General features: G+C 44.2%; 1 protein-coding gene and 1 long non-coding RNA gene across 3 annotated transcripts in view; one reads left to right on the forward strand and one right to left on the reverse strand.

Moving 5' to 3' along the window:
* The window catches only part of LOC135366557 (uncharacterized), a 67677-nt gene extending 62428 nt beyond the window's left edge, over positions 1-5249 (reverse strand). The window contains exon 1 of the long non-coding RNA XR_010414216.1: positions 5173-5249. This is a non-coding gene — a long non-coding RNA (uncharacterized LOC135366557). The remainder of the gene's footprint in view (positions 1-5172) is intronic.
* Positions 4937-17155, forward strand: LOC135366556 (zinc finger CCCH domain-containing protein 10-like). 2 transcript variants are annotated; one of them, XM_064599306.1, is made up of 4 exons: positions 4937-5032; positions 7953-8133; positions 11433-12260; positions 15406-17155. In XM_064599306.1, the coding sequence occupies exons 2-3, from the start codon at positions 8026-8028 to the stop codon at positions 12228-12230; spliced, it is 906 nt and encodes a 301-aa protein (XP_064455376.1). In that variant the 5' UTR covers positions 4937-5032; positions 7953-8025; the 3' UTR covers positions 12231-12260; positions 15406-17155. The 2 variants fall into 2 exon arrangements, with proteins under 2 accessions (XP_064455376.1, XP_064455375.1); XM_064599305.1 differs by lacking the exon at positions 4937-5032 and adding an exon at positions 7053-7143.
* The last annotated feature ends 439 nt before the right edge of the window (positions 17156-17594 follow it).

A 17594-nucleotide genomic window follows, 5' to 3' on the forward strand; every position in this document is an offset into this window, starting at 1 on the left:
CCAACAAATGAACAACCGCCTTACCGGACACAGAACCGACACGTCCAACAAACTCCCCAAAGCAGTCGCCGAACACTTTAACGTTCCTGGTCACAATTTTGACAACATTAAACTATATATTCTAGAAACCGGGTTTAGATCCACACGTGACAGACGTGATAGGGAGTCTTATCTCATATACAAGTTCAACGCTCTTCACCCGTCCGGTATCAACAAATCACAAGGCACCCTAGAAACACTTCACAAATAAAATATGCTTTTCCCATCTACCTCCATTATCATCTGTTATGTTCTGCATGGCCACTGCTTTCTGCTCTCTTTATTGCATGCTACAACTTTGTATTACAAATATATATTTAAAAAAAAAAAAAAAAAGATTTGCTCGTTCTGGAATTTTCCCCACGTAACCACTAACCTCCTCATCTTTCGCTATGCTTGCGAATTCTTGCCTGTTGTCCCGTTTCGTCCATGTGTTCGTGAACCTTCCATTCTTCTGCAACCGGTGTGTAGCCTAGATCACTACGTTCACATAATCCCCTCCACACTCTAACAAAGCAGCCATTCACTCCCGCCGTAAAAACCCGTACGGACCTTTCTTCCCTCCGGGCTGTTGACCCACAATTCGCATGAACCTTTAAACACGTCACACCTAACCCTTTAAATACCATGCCAATGATGAGGACGGTGCCCAGAAGAAGAACAGTCTCTGTTCGAAATATCGGCGGCTTCTGTCCTGAGGCAACTCCCTTCCTACATCTCTACCGGTTCGCTGGATTTCTACCCATCTCTGTTTACCGTAGTTAGTCCTTAGGATTGGAGTCATGAACTTTCTTGACGTTCGAATGGAATATGCGTGAGGCATATACGTCCTTCCCGTACTTCCCTATAAATGTGTATTCCCAGCTTTAGTGTATACATATGTCCAAGCGTAAGGACGTGAGCATTCCGAAAGCGTTCGGTAGAGCACGTAAAGTAGTCAGCATTCATCATAAAGCGCGGACAGCCCTTCTTTGGAGAACATGTAATTTGTTCAAATTAGTTACAGTTGTATTACCCCATATTAGCAGACAATAATATAACTTTGAGTACACCAAGGCATAGTAAATGTCTCGTAACAAAGGCTGAGGTACCAACCTCCTAATTCGATGCATTCCTCCAATTGATTTAGATAATTGACGCGTAGTGTGATTGACGTCTGTGGTCCAAGAAAGGTTCTCGTGAAACCATACACCCAGTATTTTAATTTCCTTTACTTGTTCAATTGGCCGCAAATCTAAGATTAAGGAGGGCACGACGTCGAGCTTTTTGTTAATTGGTCGAAAAACGATAAATTTTGTCTTCTCTACGTTGGCTAATAACCGGTTAGAGACCAACCAAGATGACAGTTTTTCTAAATAACAGTTTGCCAGGTTGCAAATACATACTGTAAGTTACTATGCGAGAAAAATATATTAGTATCGTCAGCATATAACGTTATATCAGGGGTGCCTGGAATGTTTACTATGTCATTAATGTAAAGGAAAAAGAGGGTGGGTCCTAAAATAGATCCTTGCGGAACTCCGTATTGGATTAGCCGTTTATCAGAATGAAAGCCGTGTACCGTTACGTACTGAGAGCGAGATTCCAGGTAGCTTTTTACGAGATCGTTTGCTTTACCTCGTATGCCGGAGCGGTGGCACTTGTCTAGTAGTATGTCGTGCTGGATAGAATCAAACGCTTTCCTAATGTCAAGAAATACTCCTAGAGTAAATAACTGATTTTCAATATTTTGCACAATTTTTTCATTGGCACGTAGTAATGCCTGTTCTGTTAATTTTCCTTTTTGAAAGCCATATTGCATTGGGGATATAATATTGTATTTAAAAAGATACTCTGAAAACCTATTATTAACCACTCTCAATAATTTTTGAAAACACGGGGAGGACAGAGATAGGTCTGTAGTTACTCAAATCATTTATACTTCCCCCTTTACTGATAATAGTTACTCTTGCAATTTTTAGTGCATTCGGAAAAACTCCGGTTTGTAATATACAATTGCACATGTAAGACAGCTGCTCACATATCAGGTGGGTTACACATTTGATCGGAACAGCCTTGAGCCCATCCGCGCCGGCTGCAGAGGAATTGTCTAAACCACGTATGATACGTTCCATCTCGTGAGAAGTCGCGGGAGATAGGAATATTGATGCTTCAGGTGATGGAGCAGAAAACCGATAACTGGAAGGCTGATTGACGGAAGGTGCTCCCACTTTAACCGGGTAGTCGTTTATCTTATCAGTATTACGTGTTTTTATCAGGGATCGGAACCAGAACTGAACCCGAACCGAAAACGGGAAAAAAAACGTTATTTTCTGACGAACCCGAACCGAACCGAACAATTTTTTTGCTTGTCCTGAGCCGAACCGGAACTGAACCGAAAAGAATTGATACGGTTACCGGTTCGGGAATCGGTTCAGAGGTGAATTAATTGTACTACTGACCGACCTTTTTTTTTGCTCACCTGAAACGGTTATCTCACACCTTTCTCTTACAATCGTGTACGGTGAGCGTAAGCTTGCTTGCATGTAGCAAAATTACTGCCCGTGGACCGGTTAAACCGAGGCCGAAAAAAGTAACTGTTCCAATCCCTGTAAATGCCCCGACCGCTGACAGATTTTTTTTTTGTCTGTGTATGTGCGGGGGGGTTCTCCCTGAGCCGAACCCGAACCGAACCGGTATCCCTGAACCGGTTCAAGCTGATAATTTCGGTTCAGCGGAGCTAAACCCGAACCGAACCAATATGCCTGAACCCGAACCCGGACCGGACCGAAAAAAATACCGGTTCCGATCCCTGGTTTTTATAAACCTTTGGAAGAGTGCATTTTTCTGCTTGATACGCTGATAAAGAAGGTTATTTACCCACGGTTTTCTTACGTTTCTAGGCGGTCTAGACAGCTCACGTGCAGGAAAAGCTTCGTCATAACACTTCATAAAGTTTCCAAGAAATATAGTGTACAGTGGACCCTCGTTATTATGACCATGGTCGTTCCCGAAAATTCTGGGCATAATGCGGAATTGTCATATTAACGGGGAGGATTTGCAGAGGTTTCACAGCATTGTTCCCCAAGAGTATGGTCGTCAAGCGTGTATGTCAGATTATCGGGGGTCATATTAACGAGGGTTCACTGTATAGTGCATTCGGATCAGTTTCGTTGTAATACGAATCCCAGTTTATGCTGGAGACACGTGAATAAAAATCATCTAGCGATGTGACATTAATAATGTCATCGTATCTAGTCAGTTGTCGAGTATGTGCCGGTATGTTAGTTGAATTCTTTACAAAGCAAAAAAAAGTGATCACTTAAGTAGACACTGTACACTCCCGACAACACTGGTGTGTTCTAACTGATGCAAACGTCAAGCAATGTATTAGATGAGGGGCGAGTAGGTAAAGAAATGTTGTTCAAGCAACCGAATGATTCAATGAGCTCATCAAAATCGTTCCTAGCAATGCAATTTCCTAACAGATCAATGTTTACATCCCCTACAATCAGTATACAGGCAGTTTTACTGACTCTGCATATAAGAAGATAGATTCCATATGGTTTAAAAATGCGTTTCGATTTCCCGAAGGCGGACGGTGAACTGTCGCAAAAATATTACCAGATGTCTCTATCACTAATGCTTCCACATGATTATTTATTAAACTCAATGCATCACAGTTAGTGAAATGCAGACATGTGTTATATAGCGATGCCGCCGCCACGCTTATCCGTTCTGCGTTTAGATATATATATATAGTCAGAAAAAGTTACTGGCACATCATCACAGGTTGAACCATGTTTCCGTGAAAGCAAGTATGTCAAAATTAAATTTTAATGAGTCAAGAAATGTTTCAACACTTTCATTCTTAGCAACCAAGCTTTGTGCATTAAGGTGACAGACAGACAAACAATTTCGCACTCTTACTGCAAGTCTACAAAGAGAGACAGGCTCAATGTAAGAATGACTTGGACCCTGTAACATGTGGAACAAAAACCGTGGGGTTATACTTTATCTAGATCACTTTCCTTCAAGATTTTCAATGCTGGACGCACGTATGTCACGCCATCCCGATGCCAAGCGAATTTTATTTTACGTTCTTTTTACTCTGCTTCGGGCAAGAAAGAATAATCTCTTATTCTCTTTGGTCATGTTTTCATCATCGTAGATCCTATTAGCTCTGTCTTCTCGCAGCCTCTTCTTGTTATCCAGCCATTCATTTCGCACTCTTCTGTTTACAAATCGAACTATAGCAGGTGGAGTTTTCCCGGGCTTTGATGGTAATCTATGTACAGACTCAATATCATCTACCCCTGGCTGCGAGACCTTCAGCTTATCTGCGATTTCACATAATTTTGCGTGCAGATCTTCATGCTGGGATACGTCAACGCCATGAATTTCAATGTTATTCGATCTGGTATATATTGTTCCAGTCGGTTCAACTCCTGCCTCAATTGAGCCGGTTCTTCAGTACTTTTCTCCTCAAGGCGCCTAGCTTTTGTTCCAAGCTCTTCGAGCGCCTTTTCTTGCTCCATTTGTTTGTTTGTTTTTCTTCAATATCTCATCATACTTTTCTGACATGACTTCCACCGACAGTTTGATTTCATCTGTTGTTTTAGCAAGGTCATCGGCCTTCGCAGTAACAGGCAGCAGTGCTGATAACATTTGCCTTATCTCATACAGCTGTTGACCGAGATTTGTACTCGTTATGTCTGGCGGTTTTTGCCTATTTTTGGTTGTCCGGCAGGTTTGAACATTTCCAAGTATCAAAAGTTACTCCCCAAGCAGCACAATGTACTGAAAGTCGCGTGCAATAGGGGTGGACGGTATGTGTCTTATCAATGCTTTTTAGTTTCAAGGATCTGTTCAAGGCCTTCCACCTACCCGTCCACCCCTATTGCACTCGACTTTCAGTACATTGTGCGGCTTGGGTCCGCGCTTACTGCGATAAGTGCTCTCTGATACCCCGGAGCAATTACCCAAGTGATATGTGAACCTACACTCCGCACAGGTAAGATTTAGACAATCTGGAACGATTTCTTCATGACAGACAAGACATACGCCACCATCAGAGCTTTTTTCAGACATTTGATCCCCGCAGTCAGTGGCAGAGAGATATCAACTATAACGTAAGGTTTACAATCTCCTCACCTGAAATGGTTAGGGCACGTTGAGTAAAACAGTCAACGGGCTTGCCGCTGACTGCAAGGATTCGTCCTGGTGACGGCTTCTTTTATGCGCTCTGCGAACATGTGACTAGTGGACTTGTTTGCATATAGTTGCTCCCCTAGCGGCGATCATGGGCGGAGAAAGCTATCGGTGTTCTGTAGCCTTGTGATAACGAAGAGAGCACAGCCCCAAGCAGCACAATGTACTGAAAGTCAAGTGCAATAGGGGTGACTGGTATGTGTCTTATCAATGTTCTTTAGTTTCAGAATTCTGTTCAAGGCCTTCCACCTACCCGTCCACCCCTATTGCACTCTACTTTAAGTACATTGTGCTGCTTGGGAGACTAGGTGTAGTTGTTATCACGTTGTCCCAAGAAGCGTAATGGTGCGTCGATAATCTCTGGGATGCGCTTGTTTGTAGCACCTGAAATGGTTAGGGCACGTTGAGTAAAACAGTCAACGGGCTCGCCACTGACTGCAAGGAGTGGTGTTCCCTTGTGATTTCGTCATCATCATGTTCCGCATTTAAAATATCACATCCGACTAAAGACAAAATTTGCCATATATTTTGTTTCGGATTGTAATTTAACCTACCTCAAACATTCGGCAAAATATAAATGCCAAAAATGTCCTCTAGGGACACCCTACTTCTGTAGGTGGCGTGCGCGTCGATTGCGACGCTATCACTCGGCGGTGTTTCACGACCTTCGTACGGCCTTTCTACATATTTTCGAAAGCACCCTCAAAGCTTCGTACTTATATGTTGTTCGTAGTTTCTGATTTTCCAACAGAAGGTGTCGTCACCGCGAGCTCTGATGTCTGTCTGGCAGCAGCAGCCTGCATCTCCGCTGTCCGCCCCACGTTGAATGATTGACAGTAACTGTGGCTTGGCGACGGAAATAGGGACAAGAAGGCCCTCCAAATCTTTCTTTCTTTATTTTCCGTATTAGCTCGAACCTTTCTTTCATAATAAAAAAGTTCCTTAGTGAAAAGTAATTAGGTCAACGCTCCGGGTGGTCGCGAGTGCGGTCATAGAGTGGCCCGCTTAATCACGAATAAATAGCCAATTATTGTAATTAAAACGGCATTTCTCTGTTTAAAAAAATCTGACAACAGCAAGCGCTGGTACCATGCACGTAAACAACTGGATGTTGATATTCCACTCCACAGCGACAATTACAGCTGTACAGCTGAACAGCAGACCTGTAATAAACTGCAAGTAATACAATTACTGTACTTAATTACATTCTTTGTAATTAATTGCCTGCAGAATTACACTTGATAACATGTAATTATATCAGAAATTTAATTACATTTTTGGAGCGATTCGTAATTCACATGGAATTACCTTCGGTACGACATCGATATTCTACCCCGTGTTAAACGTTGGTTCATTTTCACCATGTCTGCAACTATTGCTTCTTCGGGGAACACAACATTACATTTGGTACGTTTCTGTGGTGGTTTTTCAAGCGTCGTTGTGTTTTCACTGAGCACATGATTCTAGTCGTCATACTGTGAGAGTCATTTCATTTGTTCCACTACATTCGTTAGGGACCTAGAATAAAGCCATATACCAAAGGTATCATATTGCAATAAATGCAGCAACGTACGCGTATATAACTCATCAGAAATAACTATAATTTATTACAATTCTTACAGTGTAATTTTAACTGAAATTTAATTATTTTTCGTAACACGTACTTGTAATCACAATTATGAAATTACTTTTGAAAAGAAAGGTCCCCTGAACAGGGACTCCCAACGTGAAATAGATTATGCAACGGATCAGCAGCCAAGAGCCGCGCAAACCGAAACCGAAACAAACTTTATTTTATTTTGGCGCTAGGTGGCCCAAAGTACGCGATGTTTTGTTGCTTGTTTTGTCAGCTTTTGTAGCGTGTCTGCCAGCGGTTTTTCTACCCCTGCTTTCATCAGTATTTCACAAGCGGATGTGAGTTCCTTGGAACAGTCGTAGCTTCTAATTGTCCAGTGTTCATGCCTGCACACAACGATACTGAGAACTCGGCGTAGCTGGTTCGTGGTAGCGCTAGGATCCCAGCTACCGGGCAATCACTATTGTCTGCATCCGCAATGGCGTTTTCTGATCAAAGCAGATACAATAAACCGAAGTCGCAGAGTTGTTGAAAGGGAATAGTTGCTAGGCATTGCTCGTTACCGTTCTTTGCACTCTCTGCGCTGTCTTCACTCGAAGTTGGGGGGGATGTTTCCGAAGGGTAATGCCTGACGTGGATCACGTATTGTTTGAAGCGTCAGCTAATATGTTGGGAATGCGTTTTGACGCCTTGACACGCATGCATGAAACAGCCAGTTTATCGATGCGCAATCGAGGTCGCGTTGAGAAACATCATAATGAATTTATTTGCTTAGAAGAAACACGAAGAGTGGACACAGTTACGCGGAGACAAAACGTGTTCTGGAAAGCGGTTCGGAGCAGGAGAACATGAAAAAAACGACAACAGTCGATGCTCGTTTACACATCTGGAAATATGTGTAGTCTGCATTTTTACTAGTAGCTCGATTGAATTGAGTATTAAAGGTGTTTAAAGTAAAAAAAAAAAGTAAATCTGCGTTAAAATTTATCCGGAATTGCCAAAGTATCCTTGCATGTATCTCAGGCGCTCACAAGTGTTCTTCCTATTCGGTGCTATTTATTAGAATTCGATATCAAATTATAGGGTTAGGCAACCTTGTGTTCCAATTGGCAATACACTTTCTTTAGTATGTGTGTCTTCCTTGCAGGAATGAACATGAGCATAGTAAGCTTATGAGGAAGCTGTGTGACAGAACATTGAGGATGGCCAGTGGTTGAAGCATGGGAGATGTGCAAGAAGTGCATTTCAGCACCAACACAGGCAGCATGACTCTTAACGGAACCGATGGCACTGCGTGTAGCAGCGTCTGCCGCGACTTCCTTCGCAAGGTGATTGTCTTACTTGTCGTTTAGCACGGTGAAAGCAAAAAAAAAAGACTGATGTGTGAGGAAGCTTCATGTTCTGGGTTCCCTGAGACTAAGTACAGTATTTCTTCGGCTTCATAGAACATCCTGCACTCAGGAATGGCACATGCGAAAATGTTCATCAACGATCAAAAGAGCATAGGTTGAGAAGTTACCAGTTAAAAAGAACTCGTTACGAGCTAAGTTACCGTGTGAAAAATGTAACTAAGTTAACGACGAAGTTCTTCAGCCTGAAATGTAACTCGCAGTTACTGAGTTACTTAAAAAAAGAATGAGTTATATCCAAGTTACTTCGGACACAAAATAGCATTACGCAGGTGCAGTGTGTGTGAGCAGTTCAGTTAGACCTTGATTTGCCTGCGGAGGAGTGCAACACACTTACATCGTGTTCGTTTATGTCCAACAATAGACTTCTCCCTGTTGGTAAACAAATGACATCATAGTGTTTGACAGTGCTACAAATTTGGTAGAGTTGAACTACGCTCGAGGCCAGAGGTGAACAATGTCGCACCCGAAAGCCATAGTCTTGGGGGGGGTTATGATGGTCCCTGAAAGGGACGCGACCTTCGGTCCTACTTTGCTTTCAATGGGTGGCAGCGAACAACTGCCCGGTCGTGGAACCCAGCCCTCTCCTTCCAATTTGTTTCGGTTGCAGACTGTCTACTAACGTCTTGATGATGTGTCTCTGGTAGAGGGCTATTTGAACGCTTTGCATCTCACTCCCTGTGGGCGCACAATGGTACAGCTTCATTTCAATGGCAGCAGTTCTTACTTCCTGAATAAAATGTTGTCGTTGATTGAATATCACGTCTTATGGTAAAAAATGCCATAAAGAAACTGGAGAGGAAGCAAGAAAATATGTGGACGTGAGTGAAATGAGAGTTAAAAGTAAGTTGGAACTTAACTTAAGTTGCAGGCCCGTGGAAAGTATGGGCTTCTCTGCGGTCTCCTTTGTTGCGCAAGTCGGTTGTGTCGTATTGCCCGCGACTTACCCGAGAGTGTGGCTTATCTGCCCGAAAATTTCCTAAAAATGGGTCCCGTGGCTTATCTGCCGTGCGGCTCATACGTGTGAAATTACGATACCCGAAAAATAGTCATTACATGTGGCTGTTGTCACAAATTTACTATTCTACTCTCGACATCATGCACAGGCACGGTATCGACACCATGCGCGGTCGTACGAAAATGCACGTTCAATACGTAGCTACCTATTGAACATTTAGGATATCATTTAAGTTCAAAAACATTTTTGGCCGCTAGAACTTCTACGATAATTCAAATGCACATCTGACGGCGGTATTAAAGGGGTACGAAACAGGTCGACGAACATTCTCCAGTTATTGTGCTCGGTGAAAGAACGTAGCTCACAATATCCAAATATTAAATTGTCTTGCTTCTAGCGAGCATCTTTAACACGAAACAATGCCATTCAAAGTACATAATCCACATGAGTCTCTCCGTATCCTTGGAAACGTATAGCAACGCCGAATTCTAGGCGCTGGATGTGGGAAAGATTTCGCTCTCCCAGCTGATCATAGATCCCACTGAGACAAGCAGCAGCTCGCGAGGGAACTGCTTGTGGAAACATCGCGGTGACCTCGCGGAGCAATACAGCACCGAAAACGTAGTGCGCACGTGAAATAGAATATTGAGGGTTTTTTGGTGCGGTTTGAACTGGCTCACTTGGATTTGACAAGTGGGAATATGCTGAGAACTGAATTCACCTCGCGATACTACATCAAAATTAATGTACAAGTCGTACATATATCGTACGATTTATTCTGAATGATTTATTTTTTGCCATTTAATATTGTACAGTTTATTCTGAACGATTTATTTGTACACGGGGATATTTGGGCATTTATTTTGAAATGATTTATTTTAAACGGTTTGTATTTCGGTATACACCCCATACCCCTGTCCATCCAGACGGCGCCTTTAAAAGTGCACGCAAAATCCGCTATGTTGGTAGGTCATCAGGGAATATCCTTTTCAATCTAATCCAATCCAGTATCCCAGAAAATGTCGGCACCCAGTGAACACAGGGTAACGTAGCTTGGATAGCCTGGGATTAATAGCGAACTGTATTTTGGCTCGTGATTGGCCAGAGGGCTCAAAAGGTGGGTGGAGCTCCAGGTATAGGCAGGTCCCAGTAATGGCCAGACTTCCTTTGGGATACACGCCATATTGGGCAGATGCGTTCCAACCGTTCGAGAGCGAATGTGATGAGAGAGAGCGTGTGGCCCATTTCCTGAATGGGCCACACCTGTCTGGCTTTTTTGACAGCTGCCACGTGTGAATCTTTTGTGTTCTTATGTACCCCGGGGCCTGTGTTGTGATCATCCGTTTATGTGTTTGCAGCGTCGGAAGAGGTCCTTTCCGTCGTGTTACGAACTGTCGCAGTGTGCGTTCCGATGTGTGTCACATGTGAGGGTTTCTCCCGGAGGAGCTTCCGTTAGGAGGATGTCTGGTCACCTCCAGCCTCACACCCTGGTACAGCTGCCTGCGATGGGGCGTGAAAGTTTTGTTCAATACTCGGGGGGGGGGGGAAAGTAGGAAAAGGGGATGGTTGGGGAGCGGAAGTACACAAAGACATCGTACAGCGACTTAGTGAAGTTGGAGGACAAAACATGACATGCTGTCAAGCAAGGTATCAGTGATACTGTGTTCAGTGTTTGCTCATTTGAGAAGACTGGCCATTATTGAGAACAAACTATGAGACTGAAATCGGCATGTGGACAGAGGTCTACTACGACACTGACTCTGTCTCATCAGAGTTTCATGGCTTCGAGTACATATTGCATTGGGGATACACGTAAAAACTAAGAAGATGGTATACCATGTTGACATACAGACATTGATTACTGCGAACACTAACGCTCATGGAGAGTGCATGAAGTTTATGATGGAGAGTGCTCTGTTAGTGCCGGTATTTTCACCTCTTGGTTCACATTGCGCATCAGTGTGCGTTAACCGTAAAACATTTTTTTCAAATTATCTTTATTTTCGGAAAAGGCGGGGTGCACGTTCAACAGCGGAAAATATGGTTGGCACTTACAGCATTCTCTGTGAGTTTTTGTCCCGTGCCTTTTTGTTCGTATCTGCGCCCTACATTAGCTTCTTGTTTGCAAAACATGTAAGACTTGAAAGTTATGGGGGGGGGGTTAATCACATCCTTGCCTCAATTACAAACTATCTCTTCCTCCTCGTCTTTGTCGCCTCCCTCACGTCCTTTACAACGTAGACTCGATTTTTCTCTCCAGGTCTGTCACCGCGGTGCGCGCTGCAAGTTCGTTCACCCCGAAACCGAAGACAGCGACGACGTCGGCTCCCCTCGCCACACCGAGCCCATCTTCTGCCACGACTTCCAGAACTCCGAGTGTCTGCGTCCTTCCTGCAAGTTTCTGCACTGTACCAGACAGGAGGAAGAAGCATACCGTGCGACGGGGAGGCTTCCCTTGCACGTCGCACTGCCTCCGGCAATGACGAACTCCACCTCTTCGAGCGCCTCGTCCAACGAACTTCCGCTATGCAAGGACTTCCTGAAAGGCGACTGCCGGCGCGCGGGACGCTGCAAGTTCCGCCACGTGGGCTACGTGGACGACGAACCCGAACCGAAGCGGAGGGCGCTGGACGACAACGACCTGGCCTACCGCGTGCTGCAGCAGGAAAACGCGATTCTCAGGAGGAAGATCGAGGAGATGAAGAAGCAAGTCGGCGACCTCACCGCGACAAACGAGTTCCTTCTGGAACAGAATGCGGCTCTGAGGCTCAGCAAGCAGGCCGCTGCGACGACTCAGCCACTGGGGGTGATCCCGACGGCTGCCCTGCAACCCGTGGCGCCGCTGGCAAGCACAGCAGACTTGACACCGGCACCCCAGAGCGTGACGCCGATCGTTCCCGTGGTGCCGGTATCGATATCGTCCAGCCTGCCAGCGTCGCTATCGCAGAGTCTCGCGCAGACAATCATTACAATGAGCAGTCCGTCTGCACCGTTGGTCTCCTACCCCGTGATGACACAGAGCCTACGGCCGGTGATCGCGCCGCGGATGGGGCATTGAGGCGGAAGTGTGTTGCAGCAAAGTCTGCATGTAAGTCGGGTCTTGTTTTTTTAAGGGTCGATTCGCACGATGCAACGTTAGTTGCGCGCAGCAAGGATGCACCGTGTGAACGCGAAGCTCTAGTTGCGCAACTCGAGTTGCACAGTCGATCGCTTCACGAGCGATTTCTCCTGCAACCCTGGCTGCAGCCTGTCGATCGCACGGCTCCACCTCGCAAGCGCGACCAATCAGGAGGGCTTCCACGTGTCAGTTATTGCAGCGGCAGTACGCGAGACGACGAATTTATCGCTGACCAGTGGAAATTATGCAAAATTATCAAACTCGCAACGGATTGAAGCCGTAACGAGCGGAAGTCGTGGTGAGATTGGACAAAAATGATGGCAGTTATGTTTTTTCGCGCCATCTGGCGAGCTCGGTGACAACTACGGCATTCCGAGTTGCTTGCCGTATGAAAGGGACATTTTTGGTGCAACTTCGGTTGCGCGCAACTGTAGCGGGAACGAAGTTGCAGCAAAAAGTTGCATCGTATGAATCGACCCTAAATAGAACCGCTAATACTCTGGACACACGGAAGCTCCTAGGGTCCTCAAGAAAAGCATGTGTATCTGAATGGTGTGTGTGTTCCTTGACACATGACAGCAGAGAGTCTTCTTTTTTTTAAAGTATTTTTCGGAAGAGGAGATTGGGCATTTTCCTTACGACTGAAAAGGAGTTATTTGAACGCGAGGACAGTGTATCGTTGGCAGCTCAGGAATATGTGAAACCCAAAACATATTCGTTCAATATTTCTATTAATTATTGGAACAGCTTGCTGTACATTTGTGGTTGCACAAATTATTATTACATTCAAGAGCCTCATCACAAGCAGCATCACAACAGTGATGCTCAAGACCTCTACAACTTATAAGTAGGGCCTGACTTTTTAGGGTTAAACCCGTATCCGCCCGATATTTACCCCCAGAACGAAATCTGTAAAATTCGGGTTTAACCCGAATCTACCCGAAAACATCCGGGTCGCGTGGCACACTCATAAGCGTGCGTTAAAATAAAGTTTGATAACATTGCTAAACATTACTTCCATGTTAAGACAAATTTTTATTAAACAAAAAAAAATCACCCGAATACACCCGAATTCCTGACGACAGAATATGCCGTAACGGGATTTAACCCGAATACACCCGAATTTTCAAATAAAAAATATCTCCCGATATTTACCCCCGAATTTGGCCAAAAATAAAACCCGAAAAAGTCAGGCCCTACTTATAAGCTTTCCTATTGTATATGTAGAGCCTCAAGTTTTAGTGTTTAACCCTATTCTTCCCTGAATTTTCACCCCGAATTCAAGGTTGCCTCTTTAGGGTGAAACCCGATTTTTACCCGGCAAATTGCCCTCACGGAGGTGTCTGTCGGAACACACACACTAACTCGCTAGGCGGCAAATGCAGTTACAACACTGTTTGTACAAACCGGTACAGTCAGTTTGAATAACTGAGCCTGATCCCTCCCTGAATTTAGCATACTGGAAGTTTTTCCACCCAAAGTCGCATGAATTTAGAGCGCATGTTTATTTGCCCGATTTTTGCACCATGAATTTGGAAGAAAATATTTCCCGAAAACGTCAGAGCCTATGTATTCAGTGAGCAATGACTAAGGCCCTTCCTTTTCTGCTGCGGCAAATCCTGAATTCCGCAACAAGGAACTATGAATTCTGCATTTTTCCGCGGTAAAAGGAAAATTGCCCTAGTTCATACAGAAAATACTCTCTGTTACCTCTTAGTGTGGAGGAACACGGTTGCAACTCCAAAAACTGTTGTGACTTAGCATAACAAGCCACATTGTACTTTCATCTGAGAGGGAGTGACGTTTGTTGCTAACTATCAAATTGTACTTGCTAAGTGACCTCTCTGCATGTACAGAGTTTATTGTCACACAGAGGTACTTGACAGTATGGACACCAAAGCAGGGGTCACTCCACTCCAGAATCCCAGAGAGTTGAGGGTTAGAGAGAGGAGTCAGAGCATTGTTCCAGCACACAGATGGGGCCATATCAAGGCTTGGCGGCCATATCCGGTTGGCACATCTACGCTGTAACTCAAGCCAACCCGGCACGAGCAAAGTCCGTTCATCTCGCGCATAAACTGAGTTAAGCACGCGGTTTCTGTAAAATTCTGCGCAAAACCTCATATTCCGCGGCAGACCCACAATTCCGCAAATTTTTGCAGAATCGTGGAATCGCAGATAAAGAAGGGCCTTAGCAATGACTAATACAGGGCAAAAGGTTTCCGCTCGCATCTTCCATTGCAATTTAGGGGAACCAAAATTGGGTTGTTTTCAAGCGAATCGCTCCACAGTTCTTCATGGAGATCCTACAAAATTTACAATTCAAATCCACCCTAGCTCATTCGCTGTGACTGGCACACAGCATGTGGGTGAGCGCTCTGATATCTGCTCATGCTTTTGCTGACATTCAGTTACAGTTTTTGTCTATTCGCGTAGCAAAGATTTGTGAAAGGGGTTGAGGCACGTTCACAGATGTGGTTCGTTACATCGTGGACGCATCGCATTGCACGCCAGAATACAGAGGGAAAGAGGATTATTCTTCTGCATGTCGTACTTAGTGAGGTACAAGTCATCAAACGCACTTCCGTACGAAGCGCAGCCGTCAGACAGACCTCAAGAGTTGCGTCCATTTTCATTGGCAGCCGTAAGCATGTGACCTCTCGCGGGTGACTTCACTGGCTGAGCTAAGGTCTGTGATGTCAGAGCCACATGAGTTTCTGTGTCCGCAGTGCCCGTTTTCTCCATTTCTATTGCCGTCTTCACTGTGAAACTTTCAATGCAAGTTCACATCGACGCAGAACACTAGTTTTTGCTTTTAGCTGGGATGGCATGGGATTACCTGTCGCAACCCCTTTAATGGATATCTCAAAGTATGTGGTCGTCTCTGGACTTAAAAAAAAAAAAAGTGTGGCTTTAACTGACGACTTGCTCCAATTCGGCTATCTCACGTTTCTCCCAAACAGCCAATTAAAAAGTTACTGAATCAGTAATTACTGAATCATCTGATAGCAACATGCTCTCCGTGTCAATGTCCGCCTCGTTGCATAGTCCACATGCAAAAACGTAGGCACCCGATATACTGCGCGTGTGATTAATAACTGTTTTATGCTTTTAGGTACCCCATTAAAGGACATTGAATGGTGCATCATTTGTGGAGTGACAACCAGTACAACTTCAAGGAACAAGCACTTCAATTTTGAATGTTTATCAGAATGCAGTGATGACTTCACCTTGCTATCAACATTACGAGTGCTGTGTCGTGAAGTTCATCCCGGGACTTATAGCACCTTTGAGAACAATGGTTATACATGGTGTGCTGGTGTTTCCTTTTGACTGTCTCATCAGTGGCTTAAGCTGCCTTTGTATAACCAAGTCAGGTGATGGCATTGGAATTGCAGTCCTTGTCAGCTTTGGAGGTGTGTGGGTCAGGCATCAGAGCTCAGTTCCAAAGTTTTAACTTAAAAAGCTTTGTTTGCAGCAGAATATACATTTCGTTTTTACTTTGTTCATGAAACGTGTTGCCCAAAGAAAACAGAGCTATTGCAAGTTGGCTCATCCCCCAGCATCATGGTTTTTAGGTTAAATGTAAATGAAAGAGCACATGTCGTTCCGAAATAAAAGAAGGCGACAATATTTTAATAATTTTGAAGTGACGGACGGCAAATGGTTGAAAAGGTGAAAAAGGTGTTTGTCATGGTCAAAGGTGGTGTAGTAACATTATTGTCTGAAGAGATTGCGAGAAGTTTCCCAGAGAAGGCTTTCTGCGGTTGTATTCGAAAAGCACATTTCTAACAAATATTGTGAGTTAACATCTCCAGTTTATGGAACCGAAAACGGTATTTGACGTTGTCCTACCATGCGTTTACTTCCCTTCTCAGTACGTGCCAAGTACTCACTTGTGACACAAGCGTAGTTGAGTTGAAGAGCTCACTTTTCTAAATATTTATGTAGCTTTTATGTTGTGAAACTCCCTTCAGTGAACTGTTTTCTATTTGCAGTTAAGTTCACAGATTGGAATCGGCTTCCGCGAACGAGTCTCAGACTGAATTCCGCGCAAGTACCTTGCACACGAAGACATTCTTCGCCCCTCCCAACTATGTTTTGTGTTGTAGTGTTCCTTTGTACGATTAAAAGTTTGGTTGTTATGCTCAGAGCATCAGATCCTAGAGCTAAAATATTGTAGAAAACAGTTTTAATTGAAGGCAGACTCGCAAGTGTTTTCGAGTTTTCTACCCTCTCCTTTTTAACTTTTCTCGCTTTCCCTTGCACTGCCGCTCACTGCAGCTGCCTGCATATCTTCCTTCTGCTGTCAGGTCACAGAGTCTGAGAGTGAAAATTGGTCAATTGAAAGTGGTCACTTTACTTAGGTACTTACTTGATAAGTTTACTTAGGTAAAGTGACCACTTGGTGGTGGTCACTTGGTGGTAAAGTGGTTACTTTACTTAGTAGGTAGTAGGTGGTAGGTCTGATCACAAAGAGCAGAACATTTGGGACTGGACCACATTTTGTCTTATGCGTCCAAAAATGAGGTGTCCCAGTCGATGTGTCAAAAGGACACAGTGGAAGCAGTTTTTGGTTGAACAATTAGGGGCAATGGCAGCTTGGTGCATGACACATTTTTTTTTACAAATGTAACCGGGAAGACCTTTCGCCGCAAAGTACTTTCCCAGACTTACTTTCTGTTTGTGCGGCGGAACACCTCGTAGCTGTGATCTGTGCGAGTTGACGCTCGGAAAGTGGCACTGATGGATGTTATAACAAGCATGGGTGGTACATTTACAAGGTGTTTGAATTTTCTGATATGTCTGCTTTATTTCCTCTTGTGTCATGCAGCTCCGAAATAAAGGTGGCTGTTTAAAACGGATGTACAGCCTATACAACATGGTTGAAAGGCCCGGCTTTTCCAAGTCGAGCATCACCTGGGTGAACCCGAGGTTGAGATGGCGAGCTTTTTATTTTTGAAAATTTATTATTATTGTTTCTTTTTTTTTTTTGCAGAGCCATGTACATGAAACTGTGATGGCCTCTTGGCAGTTCGCAAAGACAGCGAAATGGGCATTGTATAGTACGAAACTATCATATCTAATTTTCTTGCAAAGTTCCAGCGCAATTTGGAATGTGTTGCGATGTTCTGTCATGTCACTTTCATGGCACAGACCTGACTACATGTCAGGATATACAGTGCTGATTTGCTCATAGGAACCAACGAAAAGAGAGAACATCCTGAGAACATTTTGAGACCGTGTTTGTGTATGTCTGTTTTCATCCCTACCTCGTCTCGGGTTTTCAAGTCATGGATCGTC

Source organism: Ornithodoros turicata, chromosome 8 (assembly GCF_037126465.1).
Source record: "Ornithodoros turicata isolate Travis chromosome 8, ASM3712646v1, whole genome shotgun sequence".
Taxonomy (NCBI): Eukaryota; Metazoa; Arthropoda; class Arachnida; order Ixodida; family Argasidae; genus Ornithodoros; species Ornithodoros turicata.